Below are 27,730 nucleotides of genomic sequence, written 5' to 3'. Positions count from 1 at the left end.
TAATCTGACTGAATGTCTCTTTGGAGTATGCTTGAAGTAACTGTCAGAAAACATGAATTACATAGAAAGACTTGTCTACAACAAGAATGGCAAAGTATCGCTTCAGAGGCTACTAAAAATCTGTTTCATTCTATGCCAAAGAGGTTAACAGAAATGATACACAGGGGAGGAATGCGTACAAAGTATTGTCATTATATTTATGTAAATTATAATTTTGTTTGTATGACTACTTTTCCCATACTGTGTGAAGCCACTTGGTACAGAATTTTTATTTACTTTTTGCAGAAGGCTAATTTAGTTAACTCTTTTATAGTTACAGGTTAGGGAGGATACCCCATACTGTTAGTATGCCAAAGCACATCCCTGGCTGTGATTTTTAACTCTAGTAAATAAAGTTGTTCTACATGAGTAATGGTATACGAATCCTTTTTCCCATGACTGTAGCTTGGCATAGTTTTCAACAGTTGTTTTGATACCTTTATGATACAGAACTTGTAAAACATATAAATAGTGGTGGTGTTGTTTGTTAATACAAACATATTCGTCTTGTTTACAGGATCGACTGAACAAAGTTCATTTGCTGATAGAGAAAGAGTCAGCACGGCGACGAGCTTTACTCGATCCAACACCAAGTACTTCACCACTGGAGGCAACAAACCCTTCAATACAGTGAAGGATATCTTATATCAGATGCCGATGCATCTTTTATTTGCTGTGATTATTTGATTGTGATAGGACTTTCTTGCTTTGTTAAAATATTTTGATTTGTCCAACTGGGCATTTCAGCATGGTGTAATTGTGGACATTTACCTTCTGCACATAGCATTTTTGTTAGGAAACTGGGGAACTGATTTTCTGCTTGCTATTCTAAAATGAGCAAGTATGAATTCAAAATTATCACACCATCACTTTCACATATGTCAAGTTGTGATTTTGATGCTGTTTATGAACCAGCTGAGGATACATTTTTGCTTATTGATGCCTTGGAAGATGATCTACAGTTAATCAGTACACTCAAACCCTCAGTGTGCTTGGAAGTTGGAAGTGGTTCTGGGGCTGTAATTACAGCTATATCTATGTTTCTTGGTAACAGCTGTCACTGCATGGCTACAGATATCAGTTTTGTGGCTTGCAAAGCAACACAGAAAACAAGTCTCTCTAACAGCGCAAATGTTGATACAATAAATACTGATTTGGTCAGTGCTGTAGTACTTCGGGGAGTAGTGGACATATTGATATTTAATCCTCCATATGTTGTAACTCCTTCAGAAGAGATAAGCTCATGTGGCAGAAGTGATGACATAACACGCTCTTGGGCTGGCGGATTGAAAGGAAGGGAGGTTAGTATCTATTTTATTATGCAAACCTTGTTCCCTTTTCTGTAAATACATAAAAGTTGTAAGGCAGATTTTTAGATTCAGTCACAATAAGAGTTTTTGAGACATTTGAAGCCATTGTCTATACCGATGATATCATTTTTTTTCTACAGCTCAGTCACAACAGTGAGAATAGCCAACAAGAAAAGAAAATCTACTTAACTAGTTGCAGCCATAGTTAAAATATAATGCAGTACTAAAATAACATATTTTATTTAGTTGATGTGGAATTTGTGAATTGATTTATATAAATAATTCATTTTCTCAGTTAGTATAGGCCACAATTTACTGTAGTGGCTTGGATTTATGTTTTCATGTTTCCAGTGAATGTAATCTATTGCAGATTTATATTTATTGAACAAAACACTCTCATGAGTTGAGGGGGGCGGGGGGCAGGGTGAGCAGCAGGCACACCCCCCCCCCCCCCCCTTCCCCCTTCCCCAGCGAATCAAATTTATATCTCCACATTACCTGCATTATAAAATTAAAGATTGTGATATATCATTTGTAAGACTATACAGATGCTACCAAATTTATGTATGTAATACAGGGTGTCCCTCATAAGTCATCAGGCACATTTTGTGTGATGTTTTGGAAGTACTTGCAATTTTGGTTTTGCAGTGTGTAACTGGAGTCAGCCCAAACAAATACTGCTCATCGCATCTTTCATGCAATGCCCAGCATTGATTGAGAGTGTCAGTTTGTTCCCCATTACAAAAAAATGATTTTTAAATGCAGGATTTTACATGCCCATTTGACAGAGCAATTCAAAGTAGTTAAGCACGATATTCATTTTACCAACATGTATCAACAGGACAAGAAAATATGAAGAATAATGAGCAATGACAGCACTGCACTGTCGTGCACTGAATGCTACCACCATACAGGAGCATGCTGCTAAATTGCTGTTGGAGTACCAGTTATTCCTTGTGTCTTAGTATATCTGGTAATATGTATCAGTAAAATGAATGTCAAATGAGCACATAAAATTTCAAATTAAAAATAATTTTGTTTGAAATGGGAAACAAACTAGTGCATTCCATTGACACTGGTTGTTGTGTGAAACATATGATCATCAGTATTTGTTTGGACTGACACCAGCTACACATTCGAAAAATGAAATTGAAAAATCTGCAAAACACCATGGAAAATACGTCTGACAACTCTTAGGAGAGACACGATATATGTGGTGTTAGCTTACATTAAGGGCCAGTAGAAGTGGGTGACTAAATTAGTGGATACATTCAGATTAGCTTGTACAAAATGACTTTGCATCTGTGCAGAAATACATTCTCGTTCTCGCTCCATCCATTAGAAAAGACTGTTGCGGTTGTTTACACTGCGACTTTCTTATTTGGTACTCTAGTCAGAGATTGCTGACTTGTCAAAGTATTGGTCTTACTGGCATAAACTGCTAATATGATCGTTTCCAGACTCACTGTTAGACTGCACGATGATAGTTGCTCTTCATGTTGAAAAATCTCATTGCATACTTTTGGATGTTTTTGGCCTCCCCATGAGTTAATTAATAAAGGAAACTTGTTCCCCAACACGTAAAGTTCAGTCATGTAAATATATTATATCGTGCAATATCTTAGTTTACTTACATTATAAGTAACACAAAAATTGAAAATCAGAAAGAAAAAGCATAGGGGCTCAATCCCGTGACTATCGGGTTACTGTTGCACACACTTTCTGCTGTGCCAGTCATTACCTCGAGTCATGCCTTACCTGACCCATGCCAAATCTGCTATTTCTTTCCCAAACTTTCAGCCATCTGGAGCTCCCACTGTTTTCATTTTCATTTCTGGCCAAATTTGGACAAAATCAGTGATGACAAGTAGGTGTTGTTCCCTTGTAAGTGAGATATGTTGAGTATTCTTGAAAACACAGATGTTGAATCAGAGAGTGACTGATCAGATTCAGACAATGATTTTCTGTCAGATACAGCTTTATGACAAAGATAGTATGGTTGAGGGGGAGCTATTGTCAGCAGACATTGCTCTATCTCAATTCTCTCCACAATAGTCTTGGGAGTCAACTGCCACACAACAGTGGAGTTGGCTGCTAAAGATGAAATGGAATGGAAAATAACTAACAAGCCATTGCCAGAGGCGCTGCTTTGAATATCCTGAAGAAAAGATAGCCCTGTCCCTATGTGTGCTACTGAGTGGACAGTTCCATCACCTATGCTTTTCGACTTAGTTAAGATATTCTATGCTGTGTATCTTAGGAAACATACTACACATAATCAAATGCTCAGAAAGAAATGAAAACCACAGTTTGGACTGTGTTGTTGCAGGAATTGAAGGCAATGACTGCTGTCATGTGCTTTAGAGGTGTTCTTTGTGCCACAGATGTTTCCTTAGATGACCTTTAGTTGTATTTTTGGGAGCCTAAAAGACAGGGATTCCGCCAACTTGTCAGATACGTTTTATTTGAAAAGAAGCCATTGTGAGCTCAATGCATTCGTGCAAATAAGTTCAATCTATTTCTGAAAAGTGGAACAAGCTTATGGAAAACTGTTTCCACAGTTACAATTCTGGTGAAAATATTGCAACTGATCAGCAGTTACAGATAAGTGCAGGTTTACCCAGTTTAATCCACATTGACCTAATAATTATGGACCTAAATTTTGGTTAGCTGCAGACGTCAAAGTACATTTGCAGTGCATTCCTATAAGTCAGTTAGGAGGAAGGCCAAGCATACAACTGTCCATTGGGAGAGTAGTCATTCTTTGCCTTGTGGAGCTATTTCTAAACTAGGGAAGGAATGTGACAACAGACAACTTTTTCACATTTTTTCATCTTTCAAATAATCTTCAAAACAAGAAAGTGTCATTAGTGGAACAATGAACAAGATTTGCAATACCCAGTTGCTCGATAAACAACTGTTCCGAATTATTCATCCATCTTGGGAACCACTGATAAAGCATAATTCACCCTGGCAGTATCCCAAGGGAAGAAGAGTAAGATGTTGAGTCACAGATAGGTACAATGAAAAGACTGTCAAACAAGCAAGCTTTTGGCCAAATGGCCTTCTTCCCAACTAAACAGTACACACGCCCACATGCAAATGCAAGTCACATACACATGACCACTATCTCCAGCTGCAGAGGCTCATCAGCCAGAGAGTGTGGTCATGTGTGTGTGTGTGTGTGTGTGTGTGTGTGTGTGTGTGAGAGAGAGAGAGAGAGAGAGAGAGAGAGAGAGAGAGAGAGAGAGAGATGCACATTCGTGTGTGTGTGTGTGTGTGTGTTTGTGTGTGTGTGTGTGTGTGTGTGTGTGTGTGTGTGTCTTTGTTGTTGGTCCCCCCCCCCCGCCCCCCTCCTAATTTTGAAGGAGGTCTTTTCTGTGTGCCTGTCTGACTCAACGTCTCCACTATATTGTGAGTAGCAATCTATCCTTTTTATCATATTGACATTATTCCATCCCAGATTTTCCTTTGTTTGCAGAATAATAATAATAATAATAATGGTATTATCATAACTGTACATCCTGAAGTGTCAGGGAGTCAAGAAAGAAAGAAAGAAAGAAAGAAACAAGAAACTGTTTCCTTCTATAATACCATGGAATTTGATGTGGTTTCATTGATCAAATGATTCATAAACCCTCAACTGTGGTTGCTTGCAGGAGATACATACATTTAAAGGCGCACTAAATGTATGTATCATCCACAACCAAATGACTAAAACTAATCTGAAAAAGCAAGCATACATTCTTGAGCTTGTAGATGAATTCATGGGCAGTAAAGAACAAAGAGCAGGACAACAACAAGAAATTGAAGAAGTGACTGTATGTGTGGTTTAATGTATCCTTTGTCTGGCAGCAAAGAGTAGATGACAAGGTTAAAGATAAATGAATCTGCTCAACATTACTTACTTAGTTAGATATTCTATGAATCATTGTGCATTATAAATTGTAATGATATGGAACAAGTCATTTTACATTCACATTACAAATTAATTTGTTATATATTAAAAACAAAGATTCCAAGACTTACCAAGCGGGAAAGCGCTGGTAGATAGGCACAATAAATAAAACACACAAACACACACACAGAATTTCTAGCTTTCACAACCGACGGTTGCTTCTTCAGGAAAGAGGGAAGGAGAGGGAAAGACGAAAGGATGTAACCCACATCCTTTAAAATAAATTAAACACACAAACACACACACAGAATTTCTAGCTTTCGCAACCGATGGTTGCCTCTTCAGGAAAGAGGGAAGGAGAGGGGAAGACGAAAGGATGTAACCCACATCCTTTCGTCTTTCCCTCTCCTTCTCTCTTTCCTGAAGAAGCAACCGTCGGTTGCGAAAGCTAGAAATTCTGTGTCTGTGTTTGTGTGTTTTATTTATTGTGCCTATCTACCGGCGCTTTCCCACTTGGTAAGTCTTGGAATCTTTGTTTTTAATATAAATTAATTTGTTAATATGACTACATGCTGAACTTGCATAGGGTACTTAAAAAAATACGCAGATGTGAGTTAGTAGTTCCTACCAACCAAATTTTAGAAATTACAATAACAGAAAATCTTCTGTGGTGCAGAAGGAGTTGTCAAGGAGAAACTTTTTAAAGATGTTTCAAAATTTTTCTTGTACTAAAGACAATCTTAATGTGTAGTAATGAGTGTCATTCTTCCTTCTGTTGTTGCAATTATGTACATCGTTGTTCCTTTTGAACTGTAGTGGCTAATTTACAACAAACTTCATGAGGGAGTAAATATACCGTGAAGTAGCAGTCAGAATGTTCAACTCCTTAAACAGATGTCTTCAAGATATCATGGGTGAGCACTACATATTATTCTTCCAGTACGTTTTTGAGCAACAAAGACTTTCTTTTGTAAAGACGAGTTACTACAGAACATTATTCCATATGACATTATTTAATGAAAGTATGCAAAATATGTCAACTTACTGATTTTTCTCTACCCAAGATTTACAATGATTCTAAGTGCAAAGTTGTTTTTAAAAGTTCCAAAATGTGCTTTTTCTTGTTTATATCCTGATCAGTATGGAAGCTTAAGAATTTTGAAGTTTCCACCCTATTTATTATTTCCTCGCTATGTGTCACGTTTATCATTGGTGTAGTATAGATGTGCAGCATTGAATGTCTTGTGTCTTTTTAAAATTAATGGCGAGACCAATCATAGAAAACAACAGTACACAGTGTGCAAATAAAGGATTGCTGTCTTAACAACACATCACAAAAGTGATGATGTGACATACTGAATTTAAATCCACATATCAAATATTTAATTACTCCTTTAATTAGACTTCCTTCCTTGAAAAATAAAATAGCCACCATTTGTCTGATTGATGAGTTTATCAGGCTGTGGGTGTTGCTGCGCATACCATTCTTCGATAAACGAATTGACCTTGAAAAGTATTAATTTAGTTTCCACCTTAAGTAGTGGTAGTAACACTGATTCAGACTTCATTTTAAAAGATGCAGGACCAGTTTGAAATGAAATGCTTAAAACAGCAAGACACAATATATGATCAACCTGCTAGCTTTTTAACAATGTATGGCACCCATTCTGAAACACCTTTTTCTATAACAGAAAATATATAATATAAAAACATATGTGAGAAATCTGTAAGGTGCAACATGAATTGTACTCACAGTTGCAAATAATTGTTGTTCAGAGTAAATCAGAAGGAACAAGCAAAATTGAAAAGTAAACAGGAAATCTTTCTAGTGTTTTGACAACTGATAGTAGCTTCTCCTTATGTATTGATACAATTATCATAAATTGTTTTAATGATTTAGGTTATCATTGCTTTTACTTAGTTGTCAGAATGTAAACATTTTTATCTTCAATTTGTACAATATATTTCATTATCATAGAAAGAATAGCATTAAAAAATTTACATTGTATCATTTTCATTGTATGCTTTATTGGACAAATCAAAAAGAAAAAGAAGTGTCATAGTGGAATACGCAAAGGTAGTAAGACCAAAGACATCTGTGAGAAATGTGAAAAAGCTGTCGATCGAAGATATATATATATATAAAGAGTACTGTACCAATAATATGTTCAAAGTTAGACTTTGGTATTTGAAACAAATGTGAAATAAATTAAGAAATATTAGGAACTTTAGAAATAGGTAACATTTCTGTTTATAAATTTTGATATTTTGAATCCAAAGCAGTAATCTACAAATTCTAGATCTTAAACTACATTCACACTCTGGAGACCACTACAAAGTGTGTGGCAGAAGTATGTGCATGACACACTGGAGAATGGAAAAATGAGTCTCACTTACCATTTCATGCGCAAAATAGATGGGGAGGGGAACTGAATTATGTTAGATTTGAAATAATATTACAATTAATACGTAATTACAATTTTGTGGCTTGTTTTAGTTTACAATCTACAGTTGACTGATACCAGCAGATGGGAAGTATTTTTCCCACTGGCACTTTTCATCATGAAGAAATATGATGACAATATCTATTTTTTAAATTATTTATTGATGTGTTCTCATAAAATATTAGGAAGAGTTTTAAATAACACACTACTGAGTAAAAACAAATTATTTCCCAAGAAACTAGCAAAAATATTAATCATACGCAGTGGGACATTACTAGCTGTGGATGAAGGTATTTTGCCCCTACATTTCATATTAGAATATCCAGCAGTGAGCTGTCACACTAATTTGGGACAAAATGTTATCTAATCCTGGTTTGGTGTAGAGCACTTCTGAATCTTCCACAACAAAGAGCTGTTGACTATAGTTAGATGAGTCAAGAAATAAAGAATTCAATGCCACCAATTGACAGAATGTCTACCTAGAGCATATCTTTCTCTGTTCCTCAAATCTGTCAACCTTACCATGATTTTGTTATAATCAGCCACAACTAATTGGTAGAGTACATGTGACTGTGTCTCATCTTTATTCTTGCTAGTGACTGCTGTTGTCTCTCATGATCCGACTGCTGTTGTCTCTCATGGATCATGAAATGTAGACAGCAATGTGACAGCACAGTTGTCCATTCACTTCACAGCTGAGATGGCACCTTTTATTTGAAACTGAAAGTCTCCACTTGATAACCTACTTTAATAGGGACAGCTTTGTGATTCAGTTTGGCAGTTCCACAGGAGTAAACACCTTTCTTCAGTAAGATGGACATGGCGATGTAAAAAAGTTGTCAAACACCATATGTGCAGCCCTCTGATGCACACATTGTATTAGTTTTCGGACTACTCTTACCTCTAGTGAGTAACCATCATTCTTTTCTTTTAATTTTCCACTATAGATATCGAAAGTCAATATGTATCCTGTCTCTGCATCACATAAAGACCACACTTTACCTCCTCTCTTGACTGGTTTCCTCAGCTTCATACTGGAGCAGCCGTTAAAAGCAGTCGTGCTCTTGTCAATAGATAGGAAAGAGGAGGGGTTGTAATTTGCTTTGAAATTCTCTAAAAGTTTTTTTGAAAGAGGTCGCAGTTTGTGAAGCTTGTAATGCTCTGGGTGGCTTCAAAATTTATGACCCTCGTTGTTGCAGTGGATGTTCTCAACTTTTTTTAAATGTCTTACTGCTCGTTACTTCTGCTACAGCATCAGCTCTTAGAATTGGATCTGAACTCCAAAAATTTGACAATGCTGGACGTTCCTGAATGAATGCCAATAATAATAATAATAATAATAATAAGGCATCCAATAAATGCCTGCATCTCCTTAATGTTTGTAGGACTCCATCCTTTTGTTTTACCAACATTCCCCTGTTACAAAGCTCTATTTTGAGTAGCATACCTATTTTATCCCCCCCAATGAACCATGGACCTTTCCATTGGTGGGGAGGTTTGCGTGCCTCAGCGATACAGATAGCCGTACCGTAGGTGCAACCACAACGGAGGGGTATCTGTTGAGAGGCCAGACAAATGTGTGGTTCCTGAAGAGGAGGAGCAGCCTTTTCAGTAGTTGCAGGGGCAACAGTCTGGATGATTGACTGATCTGGCCTTGTAACACTAACCAAAAGAGCCTTGCTGTGCTGGTACTGCGAACGGTTGAAAGGAAGGGGAAACTACAGCCGTAAATTTTCCCGAGGGCATGCAGCTTTACTGTATGGTTAATGATAATGGCGTCCTCTTGGGTAAAATATTCCGGAGGTAAAATAGTCCCCCATTCGGATCTCCGGGCAGGGACTACTCAAGAGGACGTTGTTATCAGGAGAAAGAAAACTGGCGTTCTACGGATCGGAGCGTGGAATGTCAGGTCCCTTAATCGGGCAGGTAGGTTAGAAAATTTAAAAAGGGAAATGGATAGGTTAAAGTTAGATATAGTGGGAATTAGTGAAGTTCGGTGGCAGGAGGAACAAGACTTTTGGTCAGGCGAATACATAGCAATGCGGTTAAGCTACTACAAACTGCATACTGAATGCATTATTGTGGCCAAGATAGACATGAAGCCCATGCCTACTACAGTAGTAAAAGTTTATATACCAAGTAGTTCTGTAGATGACGAAGAAATTGAAGAAATGTATGACGAAATAAAAGAAATTATTCAGATAGTGAAGGGAGACGAAAATTTAATAGTCATGGGTGACTGGAATTTGGTAGTAGGAAATGGGAGAGAAGGAAACAGTAGGTGAATATGGATTGGGGGTAAGAAAGGAAAGAGGAAGCCGTCTGGTAGAATTTTGTGCAGAGCATAACTTAATCATAGCTAACACTTGGTTCAAGACTCATGAAAGAAGATTGTATACATAGAAGAACGCTAGAGATACTAAAAGGTATCAGATAGATTATATAATGGTAAGACAGAGACTTAGGAACCAGATTTTAAATTGCAAGACATTTCCAGGGGCAGATGTGGACTCTGGCCACAATCTATTGGTTATGACCTGTAGATTGAAACTGAAGAAACTGCAAAAAGGTGGGAATTTAAGGAGATGGGACCTGGATAACCTGAAAGAACCAGAGGTTTTACAGAGTTACAGGGAGAGCATAAGGGAACAATTGACAGGAATGGGGGAAAGAAATACAGTAGAAGAAGAATGGATAGCTTTGAGGGATGAAGTAGTGAAGCCAGCAGAGGATCAAGTAGGTAAAAAGACGAGGGCTAGTAGAAATCCTTGGGTAACAGAAGAAATATTGAATTTAATTGATGAAAGGAGAAAATATAAAAATGCAGTAGATGAAACAGGCAAAAAGAAATACAAACGTCTCAAAAATGAGATCGACAGGCAGTGCAAAATGGCTAAGCAGGGATGGCTAGAGGATAAATGTAAGGATGTAGAGGCAAGATAGATACTGCCTATAGGAAAATTAGAGAGACCTTTGGAGGAAAGAGAACCACGTGTATGAATATTAAGAGCTCAAATGGAAACCCAGTTCTAAGCAAAGAAGGGAAAGCAGAAAGGTGGAAAGGAGTATACAAAGGGTTTATACAAGGGCGATGTACTTGAGGACAATATTAGGGAAATGGAAGAGGATGTAGATGAAGATGGAAATGGAAATGGGAGATATGATACTGCATGAAGAGTTTGACAGAGCACTGAAAGACCTAAGTCGAAACAAGGCCCTGGGAGTAGACAACATTCCATTTGAACTATTGACAGCCTTGGGAGAGCCAGTCCTGACAAAACTCTACCATCTGGTGAGGAAGATGTACGAGACAGGCGAAATACCCTCAGACTTCAAGAAGAACATAATAATTCCAATCCCAAAGAAAGCAGGTGTTGACAGATGTGAAAATTACCGAACTATCAGTTTAATAAGTCACAGCTGCAAAATACTAACGCGAATTCTTTACAGACGAATGGAAAAACTAGTATAAACCGACCTAGGGGAAGATCAGTTTTGATTCCATAGAAATATTGGAACACTTGAGGCAATACTGACCCTATGACTTATCTTAGAAGCTGGATTAAGGAAAGGCAAACCTACGTTTCTAGCATTTGTAGACTTAGAGAAAGCTTTTGACAATGTTGACTGGAATACTCTCTTTCAAATTCCGAAGGTGGCAGGTGCAAAATATAGGGAGCGAAAGGCTATTTACAATTTGTATAGAAACCAAATGGCAGTTACAAGAGTTGAGGGGCATGAAAGGGAAGCAGTGGTTGGGAAGGGAGTGAGACAGGGTTGTAGCCTCTCCCCGATGTTATTCAGTCTGTATATTGAGCAAGAAGTGAAGGAAACAAAAGAAAAATTTGGAGTAGGTATTAAAATCCATGGAGAAGAAATAAAAACTTTGAGGTTCACTGATGACATTGTAATTCTGTCAGAGACAGCAAAGGACTTGGAAGAGCAGTTGAATGGAATGGAAAGTGTCTTGAAAGGAGGGTATAAGATGAACATCAACAAAAGCAAAACAAGGATAATGGAATGTAGTCGAATTAAGTCGGGTGATGCTGATGGAATTAGATTAGGAAATGAGACATTTAAAGTAGTAAAGGAATTTTGCTATTTGGTGAGCAAAATAACTGCTGATGGTCGAAGTAGAGAGGATATAAAATGTAGACTGGCAATGCCAAGGAAAGCGTTTCTGAAGAAGAGAAATTTGTTAACATCAAGTATAGATTTAAGTGTCAGGAAGTCATTTCTGAAAGTATTTGTATGGAGTGTAACCATGTATGGAAGTGAAACATGGACAATAAATAGTTTTGACAAGAAGAGAATAGAAGCTTTTGAAATGTGGTGCTACAGAAGAATGCTGAAGATTGGATGGATAGATCAAGTAACTAATGAGGTGTTGCAGAGGATTGGAGAGAAGTTTGTGGCACAACTTGACTAGAAGAAATGATCGGTTGGTAGGACATGTTCTGAGGCATCAAGGGATCACCAATTTGGTATTGGAGAGAGCGTGGAGGGTAAAAATTGTAGGAGGAGACCAAGAGATGAATACACCAAGCAGATTGAGAAGGATGTAGGTTGCAGTAGGTACTGGGAGATGAAGAGGCTTGCACAGGATAGAGTAGCATGGAGAGCTGCATCAAACCAGTCTCAGGACTGAAGACCACAACAACAACAACAACAAAAAACCTATTCTATTTCATTTACGATTATGCTGAAAATATCATTATTAAAAAGTTTTGAAAGTTGTATAGTTCTTGTCACTTTACTGAAAACATGTTTTGAAGCAGCACTTTTTACTGAATGACACCTGTCTCCTTCACTGATAAGAGGTGAACAGTCATCACCTCAGTCTTCAACACTATGTTGATCTGAGTCGTCTTGAGTGCCTCCTCCTTCAGCCAGGTCGTCTACACATTCCTCATGCACATAATCATATGGTATGTGCGACTATACTGATGTGGCACGAAACGATTTATCCAAGCTGTTAAAATGGCCATGGGCTCCAAAGTCACATCCTTTTTAGAATCGCTGTCATGCTCTGGCAAAGGAAACAGAATATTCGGAATCTCTTCCACATGCTTTAGGTTACTGAAATCTAGTTTTTCAGGCATCTGTAAAGGTAATGCTATGTTTAGATATAAGTAACTACAATATCGAAGTATATCATCACAATCAGTACAACAATATGCTGTATTTGTGTAAACACATGTCGGTAAGTAATACTCACTGAAAACTTACTTTTCAGTGTGAATTAGGTTACAGTTGTTCCAAGGAAAAGATCTGACTGACAGGATCATGAAAAAGTCAGTGGGAAGCATGCTACACACCAAAAGATATTGTCATAACTTTTTGGAATAGCATCACAATTACCCAGGAATCAGTTATGAACGTCAAAGAAATATATTAAGATGTTTCTATAATGAATATATTGTTAAAACTTTCCTTTAACACAAAAATAATGAAAAAAAAACCTGACTTTTCTGACAAAACAGCGCCACGGACAGTCGCCATAACACAACAATCAGAAGTATTGGCGAGAAACGGAAAATGGTGGGTGGTAATAAGTTCATGAGGGACTCCTACAGATGGCAGAATGTCATGATCCATGGAAATCTGCACTCCATAGAAGCTTTTTCGGTACTTTTAAGCTGGGAAGTATAATTCCCAATGTCTACGAAAGGGTTCAAATATAGTGTACTTTTAAGGCATATTTCATTAGGGCTCAAAATGACCCCTTCCTACTGTTCTAGGGGTATCACAATTTTCACTGATCTAATTTTAAAGAATCGCTGTGTCATAAGGAGCAACCCACAGCAGTAGCGAATTGGTGGTGAGATATGAAACAATAGTTAATATGTAATCCTGGTGATGTCTTCTGCAATTTAATTTTATCTATATCTGTACTCTACAAATTACTGTGAAGTGTGTGGTACCCATTGCACGAGTTAATAGGGCTTTTAACTCGTTCCATTAAAATATTGCTTAAATGCCTCAGTGCATGCTGTAATTAGTGTAAATTTGTCTTTGCAGTTCTTAGGAGTGATAGATGTGAAGTTACAGTATAGTCCTAGGTTCATCACTTAAAGCTGGATCTTGAAACATTGTAAGCAGGCTTCCTTGGTATAGTTTGTGTCCATCTTCAGCTATCTTGCCAGTTCAATTTCTTCAGCATCTCCACGACACTCTCCCATGGACGAAACAAACCTTTTAACTGTTTGTATACATTTAATATTCCCTGTTAACTCAAAATGGAACTGCCTTAAAAAAACATGATAATTTTAGAATCAATAAATTGTTTAAATTTTACACAGTGAAATTGTAAACATGCTCCACTGCCAGCATGAGCAGAAAGTAATACATTGAAAATCTGCACTAGTATTAAAAAAAACTACTATTTATCAAAGAAGATGGCATACTTCTAATTAGTAGGATGCAATCATGTACTGCTACAATACTTCACCTATATTGTCAGTGAATGAATGTTTCTAAACAAGGCAACATACAACATATCCAGCTTCAGATGATTAACTAAGAAGCTTTAGTTTTAGAACACGAAAATATTGAGACAGTGCTGGATAAACTACAATATCTCAAATTGAGACAGCGTTATACGTCAGGTACGAATGAAGTGCTTCTACAAACAGCTGCACCATTGGTAGTGACCCTCATGAAAAATATGTTGCTTAGAGTGTATGTCACATAATTCAAAAATATCTAATTTAAGTCTGCGGATTGGACATTTTTGCACAAATACGGACCATGGACGTTTCCTAATGATGGATATACCTAGTTTTGATAAGCTCATAATTCAGTCCAATTATGCTTCATTGAAATTTGCTAGATGATGAAATGCAGCTATGTTACCAAGAAGTCTGATATTTTCTAAGAAACAAGAATACTGACCTGGCATGTTCAGAAAGTGTGTAAACCTACATCGGTCCTACACATGAGCAATATCCAAAGATGAGTTCACAAGTGTTTTGTAAGCAATCTCCTTTGGAAACTGGTTGCTTTTTTTCTGTTAGCCTACCTGTGAATTGAAGTTTGCTATGCGCTTTAACTGTCATTGAGCCTTTGTGTCCTTCCATTTTATACCACAACAAGCTTGTCACAATAGGTACTTGTGAGTCGCCATGTGCAGTTCTGACTTATTAATATTGTAGTAAAATGACATGTTTTACATTTCATGAGTTACACATTACATTTCTGAACATTTAAAATGAGTAGCAAATCTTTGCACCATTTTAAAATCTGACTAAAGATTTCTGCAGCTCTTTTCAGACAGTACTTTATTATAGGTAGCCACATCATTTGTGAAAATCTGGGGTTAATGTTAATATTGTCTGCAAGGTCATTGATATACAACATGAACAGTAGTTATCCCAGCACCCTTCCCTGGGGCATGCCTGAAAGTACATCTGCCGATAAAACGTCATCCATGCTGCATCCACCCTACCAAGAAAAATTTCCTCAATCCAGTCACAAATTTCAGTTGATCCCCCATGTGATTGTACTTCCAATAAATGTACGTGTGGTACTGATAATGAGTCAAATGGCTTCATACTTCATCTATCGGACTGCTTGATACAAGACTTTCACCATGTCAAGTCAGAAAAGCATGAGGTGCACCTCGCATGATTGATGTTTTCAAAACCCATCCTGACTAGAATGGATATTATTCTATTTGAGATACCTCATTACATTTGAGCTCAAACAGATGTGTCAGTGATATTTGACGGTAGTTTTGTGCATCACTTTTTCTACCCTTCTTGAAGATCTCTCTGTCTGTGCTTTCTTCCATTTACATAATGCTGGGCATGGCACATGTCTGTCTACTAATTCACACTGTTCATTTCCTAGCTACTCAAAGAACCTAAATGGACCATATTCAACATAGCCAATTGCTCTCAGGGATAACTGACTAACACCAGCTTCAGACAAGCTGAGAGTTTGAGGCTGCAACCCTAATGACATTTCACTCAACATGCAGTGCTGGACTGTGTCAAAAAAATTCTGTTAAATCAAAAGAAAGGAATTGATCACTTAGAAAACTGTTACCATTCTCTATTTATATGGTGCTAAAGAGCATTACAGGGAATGTAAAACAGTTTAAGAAACTTTACACTGGATCCTTTCTTGAAAATGGAATCTCCTTGTATCAGGGCATCAGTTATTTAATTAAACTGTTACAGATGCAGATACACTAAAATCACAGTAAATGTTTACATGGTTACAATTATGTCATATTGTTTTTCATAGATTTACTCTGTACTTTTGTAATATTCTATTTAAACTGTTATTTATTTATTTTTTCACAGGTGATGGATCGTATTTTCTCACAAGTGCCATTACTGTTATCAGAGACAGGTGTCTTCTATCTTCTGGTTATTTCTGATAACTGTCCTTCTGAAATTGAAAAAATTATGAACAGTGTGGGATTTTCAATGAATATTCTGATGCAAAGAAAAATCAGAGGTGAACATCTTTTGGTTCTACGTTTCAGAAGGGCTGCAGCTTAGGGAGAGTGAAGTTGATGTTTTTCAAAAAATATTTTGTATGTTTTCCAGTATGCTGTTCTTGGTTACAGGAATTTATTAATTTCTTGTTTTTGGCAAAAGATTAGTAACTGATACATTCCTTCTGCAACCAAGCAGAAAACACAGAATTATATTTTACTCAGAAATGAGAAAAAATACTACCTGGCTGTCATGAAGTGTTTGTTAAAGTAATAAAGAATATGTAAGACGAAGTTGTTTCATTTCCAACCTTTTGCATTTATCTCTATCTTTTATCCTCTTAACATGAATCGGGTGTCTGAACAAACAGAAATCTTAATCCCAAAGAATTTAAAATGTTGTCAAAACTGCCTTTTGACAGTTTTTTGTCATCAGTCTACTGACTGGCTTGATGCGGCCCACCACGAATTCCTTTCCTGTGCTAACCTCTTCATCTCAGAGTAGCACTTGCAACCTACGTCCTCAATTATTTGCTTGACGTATTCCAATCTCTGTCTTCCTCTACAGTTCATGCCCTCTACAGCTCCCTCTGGTACCATGGAAGTCATTCCCTCATGTCTTAGCAGATGTCCTATCATCCTGTCCCTTCTCCTTATCAGTGTTTTCCACATATTCCTTTCCTCTCCGATTCTGCGTAGAACCTCCTCATTCCTTACCTTATCAGTCCACCTAATTTTCAACATTTGTCTATAGCACCACATCTCAAATGCTTCGATTCTCTTCTGTTCCGATTTTCCCACAGTCCATGTTTCACTACCATACAATGCTGTACTCCAGACGTACATCCTCAGAAATTTTTTCCTCAGATTAAGGCCGGTATTTGATATTAGTAGACTTCTCTTGGCCAGAAATGCCTTTTTTGTCATAGCGAGTCTGCTTTTGACGTCCTCCTTGCTCCGTCCGTCATTGGTTATTTTACTGCCTAGGTAGCAGAATTCCTTAACTTCATTGACTTCGTGCCCATCAATCCTGATGTTAAGTTTCTCGCTGTTCTCATTTCTACTACTTCTCATTACCTTCGTCTTTCTCTGATTTACTCTCAAACCATACTGTGTACTCATTAGACTGTTCATTCCGTTCAGCAGATCATTTAATTCTTTTTCACTTTCACTCAGGATTGCAATGTCATCAGCGAATCGTACCATTGATATCCTTTCACCTTGTATTTTAATTCCACTCCTGAACCTTTCTTTTATTTCCATCATTGCTTCCTCGATGTACAGATTGAAGAGTAGGGGCGAAAGGCTACAGCCTTGTCTTACCCCCTTCTTAATACGAGCACTTCGTTCTTGATCGTCCACTCTTATTATGCCCTCTTGGTTGTTGTACATATTGTATATGACCCGTCTCTCCCTATAGCTTACCCCTACTTTTTTCAGCATCTTGAACAGCTTGCACCATTTTATGTTGTCGAACGCTTTTTCCAGGTCGACAAATACTATGAACGTGTCTTGATTTTTCTTAAGCCTTGCTTCCATTATTAGGCGCAACGTCAGAATTGCCTCTCTCGTGCCTTTACTTTTCCTAAAGCCAAATTGATCGTCACCTAGCGCATTCTCAATTTTCTTTTCCATTCTTCTGTATATTATTCTTGTAAGCAGCTTCGATGCATGAGCTGTTAAGCTGATTGTGCGATAATTCTCGCACTAGTCAGCTCTTGCCGTCTTCGGAATTGCGTGGATGATGCTTTTCCGAAAGTCAGATGGTATGTCACCAGACTCATATATTCTACACACTATAACATCCCAGCTCCTCAACACCACATTAAAACGTTCCACTTCAATTTGTTTGCACTTATAGCGATCCCAGCTTCCTCAACCAAATTAAAACGTTGCATTAGGAGGTGTCTGCTTCGTGCAAAAGGTCTTGAGTTCATATTGACGACAACAAGAAATTCTTCATTACAGACGTTTATTTACAAACAGAACTGACAGACTTCACAGACTCAACAACTGACTCTCAGAGCTAACCGCACTGCATATCCGAACTGGCAACTGACAACTCCTAGGTGTATTAATATCTTTCCAAACAATGAGAGTCTTTGACAATGTTTTGTTTACAATACGATAGCAATTCACGACTTAAAACTAAATTAGACATTACAGAATTTTAGTATAGATTAAAGTAAGTAAAAGGATCAGTACATATAAATTCTTACAAGCATAATTTCCAAATAGATTTTATAACATTTTTCTATCAGCTTCTGGATAACCTTCACCAGATTTGTACCGATGTTTCCAGAAATATCTTGACATTTGATTCTGGATATTTCTTGAGTGATTTTGAACAACTATTTATATGTAAAATGATTTAAATCGTGTTTCAAAACGTAAATAAATCTTTTTAGCAATATTTCTTGATACAAATCGTCTTTCGAAATTAGGTTATGAAACAGTTTTCACAAGTTTTTGTATTTTTGCGATCATAATATAGAATTTCTCCATAGAAAGTTCCAGAAGTGTGCATTAAACGTTCATTTACAGTCTTTCTCTTTAGCTGGTGAGTTTTTAAAAGTATCTTGTCCATATTATACGAAATAATTTAGCTCAAAACTGATAATTTATACAATTAATCAGAGCTACAGCAAACAGTGAGTCTTTCTTTTACAAAATGAAATATAATTACAAAATTGAATGAAAATAGGTTACTAACACTAATATATATTTACATTAATTCTATTTTTGTTCTTTCTGTGCAAAATGTCCTAATATTGACACAGTACAATATTTAAACATCACCAAAGTTTCCCTTTACATTTTGCATATCTGTATCGACATCCCCTAAAAGTCTACAGTATCGAATACTTCAATATGTCCTGTAATGTTACAACACCAACATGAATAGTCGTTTTGTTGCCACTTCCCCTAATGATTTTAGAAATTCTGATGGAAAGTTATCTATTCCTTCTGCCTTATTTGACCATAAGTCCTCCAAAGCTCTTTTAAATTCCGATTCTAATACTGGATCCCCTATCTCTTCTAAATCTACTCCTGTTTCTTTTTCTATCACATCAAACAAATCTTCACCCTCATAGAGGCTTTCAATGTATTCTTTCCACCTATCTGCTCTCTCCTTTGCATTTAACAGTGGAATTCCCGTTGCACTCTTAATGTTACCACCGTTGCTTTTAATGTCACCAAAGATTGCTTTGACTTTCCTGTATGCTGAGTCTGTCCTTCCGACAATCATATCTTTTTCGATGTCTTCACATTTTTCTTGCAGCCATTTCGTCTTAGCTTCCCTGCACTTCCTATTTATTTCAGTACTCAGCGACTTGTATTTCTGTATTCCTGATTTTCCCGGAACATGTTTGTGCTTCCTCCTTTTATCAATCAACTGAAGTATTTCTTCTGTTACCCATGGTTTCTTCGCAGCTACCTTCTTTGTACCTATGTTTTCCTTCCCAACTTCTGTGATGGCCCTTTTTAGAGACGTCCATTCCTCTTCAACTGTGTTGCCTACTGTGCGATTCCTTATTGCTGTATCTATAGCGTTAGAGAACTTCAAACGTATCTCGTCATTCCTTAGAACTTCCGTATCCCACTTCTTAGCGTATTGATTCTTCCTGACTAATGTCTTGAACTTCAGCCTACTCTTCATTACTACTATATTGTGATCTGCGTCTATATCTGCTCCTGGGAACGCCTTACATTCCAGTATCTGATTTCGGTATCTCTGTCTGACCATGATGTAATCTAATTGAAATCTTCCCGTATCTCCCTGCCTTTAAAAGTATACCTCCTCCTCTTGTGATTCTTGAACAGGGTATTCGCTATTACTAGCTGAAACTTGGTACAGAACTCAATTAGTCTTTCTCCTCTTTCATTCCTTGTCCCAAGCCATATTCTCCTGTAACCTTTTCTTCTACTCCTTCCCCTACAACTGCATTCCAGTCGCCCATGACTATTAGATTTCCGCCCCCCTTTACATACTGCATTACCCTTTCAATATCCTCATACACTTTCTCTATCCGTTCATCTTCAGCTTGCGACGTCGGCATGTATGCCTGAACTATCGTTGTCGGTGTTGGTCTGCTGTCGATTCTGATTAGAACAACCCGGTCACTGAACTGTTCACAGTAACAGACCCTCTGCCCTACCTTCCTATTCATAACGAATCCTACACCTGTTATACCATTTTCTGCTGCTGTTGATATTACCCGATTCTCATCTGACCAGAAATCCTTGTCTTCCTTCCACTTCACTTCACTGACCCCTACTATATCTAGATTGAGCCTGTGCATTTCCCTTTTCAGATTTTCTAGTTTCCCTACCACATTCAAGCTTCTGACATTCCATGCTCCGACTCGTAGAACATTATCCTTTCGTTGATTATTCAATCTTTTTTCTCATGGTAACCTCCCCCTTGGCAGTCCCCTCCCAGAGATCCGAATGGGGGACTATTCTGGAATCTTTTGCCAATGGAGAGATCATCATGACACTTCTTCAACTACAGGCCACATGTCCTGTGGATACACGTTATGTGTCTTTAATGCAGTGGTTTCCATTGCCTTCTGCATCCTCATGTCGTTGATCATTGCTGATTCTTCTGCCTTTAGGGACAATTTCCCACCCCTAGGACAAGAGTGCCCTGAACCTCTATCCGCTCCTCCGCTGTCTTTGACAAAGCCGTTGGCAGAATGAGGCTGACTTCTTATGCCGGAAGTCTTCGGCCGCCAATGCTGATTATTTATCAAAATTGAGGCAGTGGCGGGGATCGAACCCAGGACCGAAGACGTTTTGATTAGGAATCAAAGACGCTACCCCTAGACCACGGGTACTTTAATTTTAGTGAAGTGCAAATACGATAGCAGGTATGTACGTGTTCCAAATGTAGCGTACTTTGTGGTGTTCCTAGTAAGCAACGCAATGGGCCAATGTTTCGGCTTTCCTGTAGATAAATATAAAAGCTAAGAAAACAATTGCTATCACTTCCTAAATAATACTTATCATGTTCGCTATGTGCTGTCCTAAATGAATGCTACAAAGGCTGAGTATCTTTGTCATACCTGTACCAACATGGAAATTAACACCAAATGACCTTCATGCACCCTGGTTTACATGCTTAAGGCAGAGGTAGCAAGATAATACTATTGGGTGAAGCATCACATGGTACTCAATCCCTTTTCACTGCAAATCACTTCACTATCTGACTTTTTACATGCACACTAATATAACTTTACAATATCTAAAAGGTTTTCATGTGCATTGATTGATACTGAAGTATAACAAGCACATAAAGCCATTTTGTAAGATTTTTACACCAAATTTTGTCGTGAAAATGATAACTTATAAAAAGTTTAATCTTGTTAACTAGAATAATGAACATCAGTTATGGAGAGAATGTGTGCACAGGGTGTGTATGACCGAGGAGATCCGGGAAAAACCCGGGAATTGTTTAGAATTCTGGAAATTTTCCATTGTTTTAGTTTTCAGCTAAATTTTTGTGATTTTGACTGGTAAGAACCAATACTCTAACAAAGGATATTATATCCCGCTACTGCAGAATAATACTGCAGCAACAAAACATGAACGAGAGGAAAAACACGAAAATAAAATTTAAGTTGCAAAGGAAATGCGCCATATACAACAGCAAAACAGTGCTCATACAAGTGTCTGCCAACAGCAAAGTGTGTCAAAGGCTTTAGGAACACTATGCAATTCTTTATAACTACAAATTGCCTCTGATGAGCGTGACGTGACAACTGTTTAAATTAGATTCGTATGAGTAGTTGCGCACGGGATCTTGCGCACGCGCAGTTGAGTCGCGTATGAGTAGTACCTCCTCCCGCTTCTGGTTACAGTAGTGTGGCTGGGCGCCACTACGTAGAACGACTTAAACCTAACTAACCTAAGGACATCACACACATCGATGCCCGAGGCAGGAGTCACCCTGCGACCACAGCGGTCGCGCGGTTCCAGATTGTAGCGCCTAGAACCGCTCGGCCACTGCGGCCGGCTCCACAGAGCAGTCCAAGTTGTTGTGGGGAGGTGGGTTGTCTCCACGTGACCTGTGATTACGTTCAGTGATTTTGTTATTTCCTCTTCATTTATTGCTCTCACGTTAAATGATAGCAAAACGGATTTGTGTGCCGGGAGCTATCAAATGAATTAAAATACGTTCGTATAATTACGGCAGGCTAAAATATGTTAATAGTTTGATTTTTTTCCCACGTAGTTTGATTTTTTCCCCACCTTTCTGATAGTAAACCATTAATCACCTTATAGAATAATGAAGTTATTTTTGCCAGTTTGCTAAAGAGATTTGGCTTTTATTAATCCTTTCTACTAAGGCAGTCAATTTATATGAAACGAAGTGTTTAATTTCACTCTATAGACTAGTTTCAACTGTTCGCTGCATTTCAAGTGCACGTATGGCATTATGCCATAATAGAGAACCAAATATGAGTACTGGTACTCCAAGAAAATTTACATACGGATGTGCATTTTAAGCCGAATTATGCATTTCAGTATGGTTCGCGAAATCCTGACGCTCTTGAAGTATCGTCTCATGTCTTGTTTCTTTCATAGTATATGTAAGATCTTTTAATGTTTTACACGTATGAATACGTGGGCTTCCAGCGTCATCGTAGCTGCGCAAGTGCGGTGAGCCTGTTATCTGGTGCTTTCTTGCAACTGCTGAAACGAACCTATTTCTAACAGGTCGCGGGAAAATATTGCGAATGGTGATTTGAAAAGCGTTACATAAGTAGATTTCATTTTACGCAAGATGCACTATATGCAAGAATGTACGATGAGTTTCTTAAATCACAAGGCGTCAGACTCTCATTTAAAAATCAACTCTTTGAGGGCGATCATTTAGAAGAATTTTGAGCCCAGAAGCTCAGACATTTGAGTCGTTATTAAAAATGTTACTGGCACATTTGTGTGATGTATCTTAAAGTGTAACACGTGCAAAAAAGATCAACATTATATGTGGGCTCGCCAGTACTTACCTCAGCTCAGTACAGCCGATAGAAACACAAAAAAAAAAAAAAAAAAAAAAAAAAAAAAAAAAAAAAAAAAGGAAACCGAAAATTTAAGTTACTAGCTTTCGGAATAAATGTTCCTTCATCAGGGAGGAGAGAGGGGAAAGAAAGGGAAAGTGGATTTAGTTACTCACAACCCAGGTAATGAAGCAACAGGGAAAGGAAAACAGGGAGGGAAGCAAGGATGGAGGCATGATTGTCAGAGGGAAGCCAAAGATATTCTACTGTAGGTACTGTGCCAGCTTCAAACCAAAGAGGATGCATACAGAAGTAAAGAGGTATGTAGTATAAAGATGTAGGATGAAAAGATGCATGAATGGCTAAAAAGGAAAGGGAAAGAGGAAAGAGGAGAGAGGAGAAGACTGAAGAGTAAATGGGAGTGAGGTTGTTTAACATAGGTTCAGTCCAGGGGGATGGCAGGATGAAAGGATGTGCTGGAGTGCAAGTTCCCATCTCTGCAGTTCAGAGGGACTGGTGTTGGGTGGGAGAAGCCAAATGGCACATGCGGTGTAGCAGGTTCCTAGGTCCCTAGAATTATGCTGGAGGGCATGCTCCGCTACTGGGTATTGGATATCTCCTAGGCGTACAGTTCGTCTGTGTCCGTTCATGCGCTCAGCCAGTTTAGTTGTTATACCAATGTAAAAGGCTGTGCAGTGCAGGCATGTCAGCTGATAAATGGCATGTGTAGTTTCACACGTGGCCCTGCCTTGAATTGTGTGTGTTTTACCAGTAGCGGGGCTGGAGTAGGTGGTTGTGGGGGGATGCATGGGGCAGGTTTTGCAGCGGGGTTGGTTACAGGGGTAGGAACCGCTGGGTAGAGAAGGTAGTCTGGGAATATTGTAGCGTTTAACGAGGATGTTACGGAGGTTACGGGGGTGACGAAAGGCAACTCTGGGTGGTGTGGGGAGAATTTTGTCAAGGGATGATCTCATTTCAGAGGTTGACTTGAGAAAGTCATATCCCTGGCGGAGGCCAGGATAATATTGGGTGACAAGGGAGATGCTTCTGTGTGGTCTGAGGGTAGGAACATTGTTGTTGGACGGGGAGGAATGTATTGCTCGGGAGATCTGTTTGCGGACAAGGTCTGCAGGATAGTTGCGGGAGAGGAAAGCATTGGTCAGGTTATTGGTGTAATTGTTGAGGGATTCATCACTGGATCAGATACGTTTGCCACGAATACCTAGGCTGTAGGGAAGGGAGCGTTTGATGTGGAATGGATGGCAGCTATCAAAGTGAAGGTACTGTTGTTTGTTTGTGGGTTTGATATGGACAGAGGTGTGGATGTGAGCTTCAACAAGATGAAGGTCAACATCCAGGAAGGTGGCTTGGGTTTTGGAGAAGGACCAGGTGAAATTCAGATTCAAAAAGGAGTTGAGGTTATGGAGGAAATTAAGGAGTGTTTCTTCACCACGAGTCCAGACCACAAAGATGTCATCTATAAACCTATACCAGGCTAGGGGAAGCAGCTGTTGGGTCTTCAGGAAAGCCTCCTCCATGCGGCCCATTAAGAGGTTGGCATAGGACGGAGCCATCCTGGTTCCCATGGTAGTTCCCCTGATTTGTTTGTAGGTCTGGCCTTCAAAAGTGAAGTAATTATTGGTGAGGATGAAGTTGGTAAGTGTGATAAGGAACGAGGTTTTTGGAAGATCTTCGGGTGGGCGTTGGGAGAGGTAGTGCTCAAGGGCAGAGAGACCATTGGTGTGTGGGATGTTTGTGTAAAGGGATGTAGCATCTATGGTGACAAGAAAGGTTTCAGGTGGGAGAGGAGTGGGAATAGATTTGAGGCGTTCTAGGAAGTGGTTTGTGTCCTTGATGTAGGATGGGAGTCTGCGGGTGATAGGTTGGAGGTGTTGGTCTACCAGAGTTGAGATACGTTCTGCTGGGGCTTTGAAGCCTGCTACAATGGGACAGCCAGGATGGTTCTCTTTGTGGATTTTGGGTAATAGGACTTTGTTGCCTTTGCTGCTAAAATTGTTTGCTTTCCACAAGGATTTACCATTACCAATTGTAGCTCAAAAGTTAGTTTAGTCTCTCTGCTATTGTGTGTGACTGTGTGTCATTATAAGTAAGCAGTTTCCTTTCCTCACTTTGATTTGTTGCTTCCTGTAGTCAATATGCCAATATCACACTATTTGGCTGCAACATGTTTCGCTCATACATTGTCAGAATAAAAAAAAAATGCAATGTCTGGATTCTTTCTGTTGTTTGGGCACTTGGGTTTCAGTGTAGAGCTGTCTCATTGCTTGTCCTACACTCATCCATTCAGCAAGGGAACAGAAAAGCTACGCAATTTGTAGTAGTTCCAAAATCAGCAAATATTTTGAGGATTGAGCTATTCTGACCGTTGGTTGCGAAAGCTAGAAATTTTGTGTGTGTGTTTGTGTGTTATTTTATTGTGCCTGTCTACCAGCGCTTTCCCGCTTGGTAAGTCTTGGAATGTTTGCTTTTAATATATTTTTCCCATGTGGAAGTTTCTTTCTAGCTTTCGCAACCAACGGTTGCTTCTTCAGGAAAGAGGGAAGGAGAGGGAAAGACGAAAGGATGTGGGTTTTAAGGGAGATGGTAAGGAGTCATTCCAATCCCGGGAGCAAAAAGACTTACCTTAGGGTGGAAAAAAGGACAGGTGTACACTCGAACACACACACATATCCATCCGCACATACACAGACACAAGCAGACATTTGTAAAGGCAAAGAGTTCAGGCAGATATCAGTCGAGGCGGAAGTACAGAGCCAAAGACGTTGTTGAAAGACAGGTGAGGTATGAGTGGCGGCAACTTGAAATTAGCGGAGGTTGAGGCCTGGCGGACATCGAGAAGAGAGGATATACTGAAGGGCAAGTTCCCATCTCCGGAGTTCGGATAGGTTGGTGTTGGTGGGAAGTATCCAGATAATCCGGACGGTGTAACACTGTGCCAAGATGTGCTGGCCGTGCACCAAGGCATGTTTAGCCACAGGGTGATCCTCATTACCAACAAACACTGTCTGCCTGTGTCCATTCATGCGAATGGACAGTTTGTTGCTGGTCATTCCCACATAGAAAGCATCACAGTGTAGGCAGGTCAGTTGGTAAATAACGTGGGTGTTTTCACATGTGGCTCTGCCTTTGATCGTGTACACCTTCTGGGTTACAGGACTGGAGTAGGTGGTGGTGGGAGGGTGCATAGGACAGGTTTTACGCCGGGGGTGGTTACAAGGGTAGGAGCCAGAGGGTAGGGAAGGTGGTTTGGGGATTTCATAGGGATGAACCAAGAGGTTACGAAGGTTAGGTGGACGGCGGAAAGAGACTCTTGGTGGAGTGGGGAGGATTTCCTGAAGGATGGATCTCATTTCGGGGCAGGATTTTAGGAAGTCATATCCCTGCTGGAGAGCCACGTTCAGAGTCTGATCCAGTCCCGGGAAGTATCCTGTCACAAGTGGGGCACTTTTAGGGTTCTTCTGTGAGAGGTTCTGGGTTTGAGGAGATGAGGAAGTGGCTCTGGTTATTTGCTTCTGTACCAGGTCGGGAGGGTAGTTGCGGGATGCGAAAGCTGTTTTCAGGTTGTTGGTGTAATGGTTCAGGGATTCAGGACTGGAGCAGATTCATTTTCCACGAAGGCCTAGGCTGTAGGGAAGGGACCGTTTGATATGGAATGGGTGGCAGCTGTCATAATGAAGGTACTGTTGCTTGTTTGTGGGTTTGATGTGGACGGATGTGTGAAGTTGGCCATTGGACAGATGGAGGTCAATGTCAAGGAAAGTGGCATGGGATTTGGAGTAGGACCAGGTGAATCTGATGGAACCAAAGGAGTTGAGGTTGGAGAGGAAATTCAGGAGTTGTTCTTCACTGTGAGTCCAGATCATGAAGATGTCATCAATAAATCTGTACCAAACTTTGGGTTGGCAGGCTTGGGTTACCAAGAAGGCTTCCACTAAGCAACCCATAAATAGGTTGGCATACGAGGGGGCCATCCTGGTACCCATGGCTGTTCCCTTTAATTGTTGGTATGTCTGGCCTTCAAAAGTGAAGAAGTTGTGGGTCAGGATGAAGCTGGCTAAGGTAATGAGAAAAGAGGTTTTAGGTAGGGTGGCAGGTGATCGGCGTGAAAGGAAGTGCTCCATCGCAGTGAGGCCCTGGATGTGCGGGATATTTGTGTATAGGGAAGTGGCATCAATGGTTACAAGGATGGTTTCCGGGGGTAACAGACTGGATGTATTTGATGGTATGTAGTTCCTTAACTCACTGCTGAAAGTTCAAGGTGTAAATACACTTCACAATACATAAACAATAAAATGTAATAGTGAAAATAACAATTTAAATTATGTTCTTGCTTAGTTAAACGTTTTTTGCTACCACCACATCCTAACGTAACGATATGAAACTGGTAACCATTCAGTCTTAACAAGACAATGCGTGGAACAACATGAATGAATTCTTTACACAAAATCCTAAACAAGAAGACTAAGAAACCTACAATCACCCATTTATTCATTGTTATGTGGCTCACATTATAAAGAAAAACCTTTAGGGATGAAGGATAACTCAACATACACATTAATAGTGTG

At 39.1% G+C, this 27,730-nt stretch overlaps 2 protein-coding genes and 1 long non-coding RNA gene across 3 annotated transcripts in view; all 3 read left to right on the top strand.

Moving 5' to 3' along the window:
* LOC126278264 (SNAPIN protein homolog) overlaps positions 1-673 on the top strand; it is a 28,892-nt gene extending 28,219 nt beyond the window's left edge. Inside the window, exon 3 of the mRNA XM_049978267.1 lies at positions 557-673. Within this exon, the coding sequence (XP_049834224.1) occupies positions 557-673 (117 nt within the window). The remainder of the gene's footprint in view (positions 1-556) is intronic.
* A 199-nt stretch (positions 674-872) lies between these two features.
* LOC126278263 (methyltransferase N6AMT1) lies at positions 873-16,427 on the top strand. The gene is made up of 2 exons (XM_049978266.1): positions 873-1,340; positions 16,001-16,427. Exons 1-2 carry the CDS (start codon positions 873-875, stop codon positions 16,199-16,201), a joined length of 669 nt encoding a protein of 222 aa, XP_049834223.1. The 3' UTR covers positions 16,202-16,427.
* A 1,810-nt stretch (positions 16,428-18,237) lies between these two features.
* Positions 18,238-27,730, top strand: part of LOC126278265 (uncharacterized) — a 28,722-nt gene continuing 19,229 nt past the window's right edge. Inside the window, exon 1 of the long non-coding RNA XR_007550681.1 lies at positions 18,238-18,322. This is a non-coding gene — a long non-coding RNA (uncharacterized LOC126278265). The remainder of the gene's footprint in view (positions 18,323-27,730) is intronic.

This window comes from Schistocerca gregaria, chromosome 6, assembly GCF_023897955.1.
Source record: "Schistocerca gregaria isolate iqSchGreg1 chromosome 6, iqSchGreg1.2, whole genome shotgun sequence".
Lineage (NCBI taxonomy): Eukaryota > Metazoa > Arthropoda > Insecta > Orthoptera > Acrididae > Schistocerca > Schistocerca gregaria.
The sequence above is the reverse complement of the archived record's forward strand: the minus strand, read 5'-3'. Positions and strand labels throughout refer to the sequence as shown.